Below are 8,660 nucleotides of genomic sequence, written 5' to 3'. Positions count from 1 at the left end.
AGGCGAGGCGAGGCGGTGGCGGCGGCGGCGGCGGCGGCGGGGGAGGTGGCGGAGGCGGTGCCAGCCTCGCTCCCGCCCCTCCGGGGCGCCGCCAGCCAGCGCAATTCGCGCCCCTCCCATCCCCTCAGGCACGGCCACGCCCCCCTCGCCGCTCCCTCCCACAAGGCGGGGCGGTGCCTCTGCTAGCCCCTCTCCGTTCCCCTCCCCTCCGTCTATCTCCCACCGGAACCAATGAGAGGGAGGCAATACCAGCTTGGCCCCGCCCCCGCGCAGCCGGGTACCGCCCTTTCCGGCGGAAAGGTGTGGCGTTATCCAAGGTGGTGGCAGGAGAGTTGTGTCTGTGTGGGCTGGTCAGTGGGCTACCGGGGGTGCGAGGGCGGCAGTGTGGGGGCGGGGCGTCCTGGCAGCGGAGGGGGAGGGGAGAAGGAGACCCCGTGCCTCCGTGGCCCCCTGCCAAGCCGCAACCGCTCTCCCCCGTGCCCCCCGAGCCTGCCCGGGCGTCGCGCTCCCGCCCCGCCCCGCCCCACCCCCTGAGGAGAGGAGGCCTCCGGGCAGGGCGAAATGGGATGGGACCCTGCCCGGCTCCTTCTCGCCCAGCCGCCGGCCTCGGATGGGTTAATGTTGCTTTTCCGCTTCATCCCGGAAGGAATGTTATCTTACGTGTCAGTCGTGACGCGTGGCTCGCCGCGGGCAGCTCCTTTAATGTCGAGTAAAAGGTGTTTATCGTAACGGTAGCACAGCATCAGAAACCGGGCTCTGTTGCCTGTTAAGCTGTGCAGGCCAAGAAGAGAGACCCCGTTTGTGGGTTAGGAGAGCTGTGCGGGGAGGTGGTCTGCAAAGGGAATTCCCCTGTTAGAGAGTGCTTCAGAGATCTGAGGAAGCAGGTGTCTCTAAACAGAAACTGCTCGGAGCTTTTCTGGACAATTGACATGCATCTTCAAATCTCGGGGGTATGGAAAATGCAGGTTCTGGGACATGCACTGCAGGCTGGCTCAAGTAGCTCTGCACCAAAGCAGTTCATACTAATAGGCTAAACATGAACTGGGACTGAAGAAAACTCTTACAAATCTGTTTAGAAATCACTTTGCTAGTTGCATTTTGCCACATTGGTAAGGATGTGCAACCTTTATAGTGTATGTGGCACATAGTAGGGAAAAAAATTGGCTAAACAGTGTAGAATAGTGATATTTTTTTTTGGTAATTGTTGAAATGATACAGGGATGCTTATGATTTCTGAGATGAAAACTCAAGAAATTGTTGAACTCCCTGTAACTACCTGTAAGCCCTTCTCTCTCAATTTTGTACATAGTATTTTTTCAAAGCAGTTTTGTATTTTAAAATTTCTGGCTTGTTTCAGATTGCTGTGCTCATTGTTAATCCCTGCATTATTTCTAAGTGGAATTTTATGTGTCTGCTTGGTGGTACTGCTGTGGGGAATACGGCTGTGGATACAACAAAGGAAAAAACAGTTGACCTCAGCAGGAGAAGATGGGAAGCGGCCATTGCTGGTTGCCTTTTTTCACCCATATTGCAATGCAGGTGGTGGAGGGGAGAGAGTCTTATGGTGTTCCATTAGAACGCTCCAGAAAAAGTAAGCATATATGTTTATTAAATACCATATTTCATTCTCAGCTGCTGATGGTATTATCTATGCACATTTTGGCATTTTACATATTTAAATAGGTGTCATTTATCTACCAGTCCTATGGGTTTTTTTTGCATTTGAGTTTCACCTGGTTGCACCATTCCACTTCATCCCTTTATCCGGATTTTGATCTTTCTTGCTGTGGCATCTATCACTTCTTTCTCCCCTTGGGAGAACCCCTCCTACTTCATTGGTTTTCCACTACTGGTATGGAGCTTTGTATGGGCATAACTCATCAGTAGGTAAATGATGATTTTGATACTTGCCTCTTGGTGCAGGAGGCAAAACAGGTTAACATCTAAAGTGGGTTTAACATTGGCACACACACTGGCTTGCACAGTTTTCTGCATTTTAGTCATGCTATGCACACACAGACATCTCGTAATGTAGGGCAAGGCATTCTTAAGTCTGTAGAATAATACTAAGCTCCCTTTTTATTTAAAAAAAAACATTCCCCAGGTCCTCAGCCATATGTTCTTCTGCAGATCAGAAAAAACTGTGGAAGTATAAGGAAAAGTATAATTCAGTTAAAATAATTTCAGAGCTAGGCCAGACATTTGTTCTCACATATCTTTTGAGTAATTTTGAATGGATAATATTTTAGTTGCATGTTAAAAAATTTGAAGAATCTATTAAATTCTTTTCTTTACTCTTGCAGGTACAGAAATGTAACGTGTGTTATTTACACTGGAATCAGGAATCAGGATACCAGATTTAACAATGCAGCCTTCACTACAAACAGTCCTCTTTTCAGCAAATTTAAACTTGTCTATTACTACTTCTTTGCTTTCATGTATGGATTGGTTGGTTCCTGCAGTGATGTGATTATGGTTAATTCTTGGGCGCTAAATCACATCCTTTCCCTCTGGATAGCTGGGGCTTGCACTTGTGTTGTACATCCACCGTGTGATGTTCAGACCTTCCTGGATATTCCACTGGAAGAGAAGAGCACCAGTGAATATTCCATTGTTTCTGTCAGCCAGTTCAGGCCTGAAAAAGATCATCCATTGCAAATCAGAGCCTTTGCTAAATTGCTGGAAGAGAAGAGACTGGGGCAGCAGCCATCATTGAAACTTGTCTTAATTGGAGGCTGTCGTAACCAACAAGATGAAGAGCGTGTAAATAACCTTAAGCACCTTTGTGATGAGCTGGGAGTTAGTAACGATGTGATATTCAGAATAAACATTTCCTTTGAGGAGCTAAAGAGACACCTGGCTGAGGCCACCATCGGCCTGCATACGATGTGGAATGAGCTCTTCGGGATCGGTCAGTATTTTTCCTCAGTGTTCAGCTATTTGTCCCAGCTGGGGACACAGGGAGGGCTTCAGTTCATGATTAAGGCTCCTCAGTACAGGTGTCTAAGCAGAGAGGTCTGCATGCCAGGCAGGTGTCCAACTCACATTCCTGTCACAGGCTATCTAGCTGAGGTAAAGCCTACAGGACCAATTCAGGTGACTAACCACTAGGTGCTACTGTAGCGCAAGCCAAAGCATCTTAGACTGTTAATAATGATGGACATCCTCTGGTCACCTAAACAGACAGCTAGTCCCATCTGTGCTGCCCAGGATGTCCTGACTGACCTCCAGCTGTCCCTCTGCAAGGTCATGGGTCGCCCTAAGGTCCCATGTTAAGTTTGCCAGCCTCATTGCACAGATGCCAGCCATACCCAACGGAGCCTCAAAAGGCAGCAGGTACTTCTGTTTAAGCACCTTAGATTGTGCCCTGTTGGCTCCGCTGACCACAGAGGGAGCTTAGACATAGTTCATACATAGACATTCATGTGTAAAGATTGTGATCGTGTATTACCTGCCTCAGCTGCCATTTGAAATGTCTAGTAAATGTCATGGGGCTCCATCTGCTGTTTCAGAGGTGTGAGTCTCCCACAGATTCTGTCTCTTATTTGTAAGCCCCGTGTAGATGCCACCAGGTACCTACTGTTGGTCATCTCATTGCACTAGGCCACTGTGCTAAGGCAATTAAATCCATTGTAAGGCAATTAGATCAGTCACCATAGCATGGAACAGAATACCAAAGAGGAGCTGGGACCTGGTTTGCAATGTGCTGTCATACAGAATTAAGGTACTGGGCTCAGTTTACTGGGATTATTTGGGTCCTGACCTTGAAATGGAATGTAAGATGACCCATCTGTCATAAATCTACAAGGTAAGTTAGCAGCCAAACAGATGGATATAATGTGACTAAACTGCAGTTTATGTCATCAGACTTTATTACAAGTTAAGTAAGTATCAACCCTATTAGTTTGTAGGAGCTTGGTATAAAAAATTTACTCTGAAGTGTCTCCCAGAAGCAACTGCGACAAAATGGAAATAATGGGTTTCTCATATTTCTTCCCCCACAAAACAATTTAAGTAAGTTTAAAAAAATGTTACACAATCACACTGTGATTTTGAATTTCAGCATGATTTCACCTTCATCTCCAATTTTATCTGTAAAAAACATGTTCCAAAAGCATTATTTATAGTTGGCAATTTCTGTGCTGGGGGAACTTTTGAAAAACCAAATCAGAACTGAGATGAATCAGCAATTAAAGTGATTTCTGAGGTCTGTTCTGGAACTGTGGAGGAGAATTGAAGTGATGTATACATTACATGCTATTCCTATCCCTCTGCTTTTGGCTGAGGAAAGCTTACTATCAGATTCCCATTCCATTAAAACTTCTTTCATCAAAAATACAGATGTAGTGATAACAATTTTTACTAGTTTGTCTTGCTGAGTTGTCAAAAGCTATAGATTTGTTAATCTGCAAAATACTGAACTTCTGAATATCATCTGATTGAAACATGCATAGTCAGCTTTTCTCTCAGTATCTTTCTAAATGTTAAAAATCTTCAGTGTGAATGAGAAAATGAAGTTACATTCAGCTGTAATTTTTAATTTTTTTTTGCAGCTGACACCAAACCGTAAAACGCGCGTTGCAGTGTTCTGTCACAGAGCAGAACAGAACTATGCAGTGTTGTAGAGCTACCTTCCCTTGTACCTTCACATTTGTTTCAATATCTGGCTTTTTTTCCACCATTATATACTGGTGATACAATTTCTCTCAGCTGAATCAAGTATGTTACAAGAACCGCAACTTAACCAGTTATAACTTTATATATAAACTTATTATATAGCTTAACCAGTTATACCTGGTTTCTAATTTAAATTTTATATGTTTAAGAGAAACTTATAATTTCAGTCCTCAGGACTGAAAACCTTAAATTTGTTTTTCTTCTGAGACCATTTACTCTGTATTTTTCAAACTGATCTACAACAGCAGTCTGTAGTAACTTCTGGGTGAATTGTACTGCGGTTTTAACTTTCCATGCCTCACAGAAAGCCAGAGTATGATGTGCACACTCATGTCAGCATGTTTTGTATCTTTTACAGGAGTAGTTGAATGTATGGCAGCTGGCACTGTTATCCTGGCTCACAATTCTGGAGGTCCCAAATTAGATATTGTGATACCCTATGAAGGACATACTACTGGCTTCCTAGCAGAAAACAAGGACAATTATGCCGAGATGATGGCTTATATCCTTTCTTTGTCTCCTGAAAAAAGGTTAGAGATCAGACAAAATGCTCGTCGCTCTGTGCATAGGTTTTCTGACCAGCATTTTGAAGAGACGTTCCTGTTATCTGTGGAGCCATTATTTAAATAAATGTATATAAATAAAAAGGTGTATGAATAAAATTAACTTTTTATATTTGACTATGTGTCACCTATAAATGTATCTAATCTATGATCCCTTGGTCCCGTTCAATAAAGAGATTTTTTTCTTTCTGTCAGGGTGTCTGCTTTATGTAATAGAGATTCTTCTACTGGGAAAAAAACACTCCTGAAAATTTTCTGTGTTGACTATGTGACGGTGTGGTGCACTGTAAAACCCTCTGGATTCACAGAACCATCATATTTCCTTGGTAACAGAACTACATCTGGAAGTTCTTTTATTTATTGAATACTTTCAGTCTCCACCCATTTAATGACTTTTCACCCATAGTCACACTTTTTAAAGGCAACGCTTTTGTTTGATAGCTTTTTTTACCCGAGATTTTGTTTCTAGAGTCTGCAGCACATTTTCAAATTGCTGTCCCCCGTTGTGTGGCAAAATCCTATTATGTGGGATTTTAATTGTGGTTCTGGATATTTCGTTACCTACAGTGATTCCTTTAAGTTAATGATATGGTGGTTTTGCTAGCTTGTTTTTTAATAGTGTAATAATTGCACTTGCCCATGATACTTACGTTAGCTATTTCCTCATGCCCTTTCACAGTATGACAGCTTAATGGTATTTTTCCCACTCTACTCTCCTGAAATGTTTTCTGTTCTGTTCTAGGGAATAGAAGGGTCTAGATTCAAGGGCATAAGTAAATGCTGTACAAACATGAACATTAAAGCCCTAAACTACTGCTTATTATAAACCAGAACGCTGAACAAAATGTTCAAAAATTGGACACCTGCTTTTGTATCAAAAGTGGAAAAACATATAGTTCTTTTTTGAGCCATCGAAGCGGTATTTAATACTTTAGCAAACTCAGAGAAGTGAAAAACTTCAACTTACCAGATGTCTGCTGCAAATACAATACAGCAAAGAGGAAACTGTCTCAGAGGCTCCTGGAGCGTGTGGAAGGTGACTTCCTGACACAGTGGGTGAGGGGCCCAGCTGGGAAAGGCACCCGCTGGGCCTGTTGTTTGCAAACAGAGAAGGACTTGTGGGTGATGTGGTTGGAGGCCATCTCGGGCACAGTGATCATGAAACGACGACGAGGACTTTCAGGTTTTGGAGAAGTAAGGAAGGGGATCAGCAGAACTGCTACCTTGGATGTCCAGAGGGCTGGCTTTGGCCTGTTTAGGGTCCTGGTTGACAGAGTCCCTTGGGAGGCAGTCCTGAAGGGCAGAGGAGTCCAGGAAGGCTGGGCATTCTTCAAGAAGGAACTCTTAAAGGCACATGAGCAGGCCGGCCCCATGTGCCCAAAGACAAGCCAGTGAGGAAGAAGACGGGCCTGGCTGAACAGAGAGCTTTGGCTGGAACTGAGGAAAAAAAGGGTTTATGACTTTTGGAAGAAGGAGCAGGGAACTCAGGAGGGCTAGGAGATGAAATGAGGTTATGCAAAAAGAAGATTAGAAGGGCCAAAGCCCAACTAGAACTTAAACTGGCTACTGCCATAAAAGACAATAAAAAATGTTTTCATAAATACACTAGCAACAAAAGAAGGGCTAAGGAGAATCTCCATCCTTTATTGGATGTGGGGGAAACCATAGTGACAAAGGATGAGGAAAAGGCTGAGGTCCTTAATGCTGCTTTTGCCTCAGTCTCCAATAGTGAGACACTCTGGGTACCCAGCCCCCTGAGCTGGAAGGTGGGGGTGGGGAGCAGAATGAAGCCACCATAACTCAAGGTGAAATGGTACCTGCTATACCACCGAGGCACACATGAGTCTATGGGGCCAGGCGGGATCCACCGGAGAGAACTGAGGGAGCTGGCAGGAGTGCTCACCGAGCCGCTTTGTCACTAACCCTGGCTGACCAGGGAGGTCCCAGCTGGCTGGGGGTGCGTGAATGTGACACCTGTCTGCAAGAAGGGCCGAGGATCTGGATAACTACAGGCCTGTCAGCCTGACCCCGCTGCCAGGAAAGGTTATGGAGCAGGTCATCCTGTAAAACATCACATGGCATGTGCAGGAAAACCGGGGGATCAGGCCCAGCCAGCGTGGGGTTATGAAAGGCAGGTCCTGCTTGATGAATCTAGTCTTCTACGACAAAGTGACCTGCTTAGTGGATGAGGGAAAGGCTGTGGATGTTGTCTTCTTGGACTTTAGTAAAGCCTTTGACACCATTTCCCACAGCATTCTCCTGGAGAAACGGTCTGCTCATGGCTCAGGCAGGTGTACTCAGCACTGGGCAAAAAGCTGGCTGGAAGGCTGAGCCCAAAGAGTGGTGGTGAATGGACCAGCTGGTGGCTGGTCACAAGTGGTGTTCCCCAGGGCTCAGTACTGGGGCCAGTTCTGTTTAATATCTTTATCAGTGATCTGGACAAGGGGATCGAGTATGTACTCAGTAAGTTTGCAGATGATACCAAGGTTGGGGGGAGTGTTGACCTGCTGGAGGGCAGGCAGGCTCTGCAGAGGGATCTGGGCAGGCTGGACTGATGGGCCAAGGCCAATTGTATGAGGTTCCACAAGACTCAGTGCTGGGTCCTGCACTTGGGTCACAACAGCCCCAGGCAGCGCTACAGGCTTGGGGCAGAGCGGTTGGGAAGCTGCCTGGTGGGAAAGGGCCTGGGGGTGCTGGCTGACAGCTGGCTGGGCATGAGCCAGCAGTGTGCCCAGACAGCCAAGAAGGCCAGCAGTATCCTGGCTTGCATCAGGAACAGTGTGGCCAGCAGGGCAAGGGCAGTGAGCGTCCCCCTGTACTGGGCACTGGTGAGGCCGCACCTCGAATCCTGTGCTCAGTTTTGGGCCCCTCACTGCAAGACAGACACTGAGGTGCTGGAGCGTGTCCAGAGACGGGCCACGGAGCTGGGGAAGGGTCTGGAGCACAAGTCTGATGAGGAGCAGCTGAGGGAACTGGGGCTGTTCAGCCTGGGGAAAAGGAGGCTCAGGGGAGACCTTACTGCTCTCTACAGCTGCCTGAAAGGGGTGTGTGGTCTCTTCTCCCAGGTAACAAGGAAATGGCTTCAAGTTGTGCCAGGGGAGATTTAGATTGGATATGAGGAAAAATTTCTTCACTGAAAGGGTTGTCAAGCATTGGAACAGGCTGCCCAGGGAAGCAACTGAGTCACCATCCCTGCAGATATTTAAAAGATGTGTAAATGTGGTGCTTGGGGACATGGTTTAGTGATGGACTTGGCAGTGCTGGGTTAATGGTTGGGCTCAGTGACCTCAAAGTCTTTTCCAAACTAAATGAATCTATGATTCTATAAAAAAGCTACTGATAGAATGCGGTTTTCCCTCTATTTAAGTTTTATCTGGATTATATGAAATTTTTAATATGAAAAAATACAGTTAGAGGAAC

The 8,660-nt window shown here is 45.8% G+C and overlaps 1 protein-coding gene across 1 annotated transcript; it reads left to right on the top strand.

Moving 5' to 3' along the window:
• Positions 1–231: 231 nt before the first annotated feature.
• Positions 232–5,357, top strand: LOC129734900 (GDP-Man:Man(3)GlcNAc(2)-PP-Dol alpha-1,2-mannosyltransferase-like). Its single transcript, XM_055700270.1, has 3 exons — positions 232–350; positions 2,304–2,911; positions 5,036–5,357. Exons 1-3 carry the CDS (start codon positions 232–234, stop codon positions 5,305–5,307), a joined length of 999 nt encoding a protein of 332 aa, XP_055556245.1. The 3' UTR covers positions 5,308–5,357.
• Positions 5,358–8,660: the final 3,303 nt, after the last annotated feature.

The sequence above is a fragment of the Falco cherrug genome, assembly GCF_023634085.1.
Source record: "Falco cherrug isolate bFalChe1 chromosome W unlocalized genomic scaffold, bFalChe1.pri SUPER_W_unloc_1, whole genome shotgun sequence".
In the NCBI taxonomy this organism is placed as follows: Eukaryota; Metazoa; Chordata; class Aves; order Falconiformes; family Falconidae; genus Falco; species Falco cherrug.
Note: the sequence above shows the minus strand (reverse complement) of the source record. Positions and strands in the feature narration are given on the sequence as shown.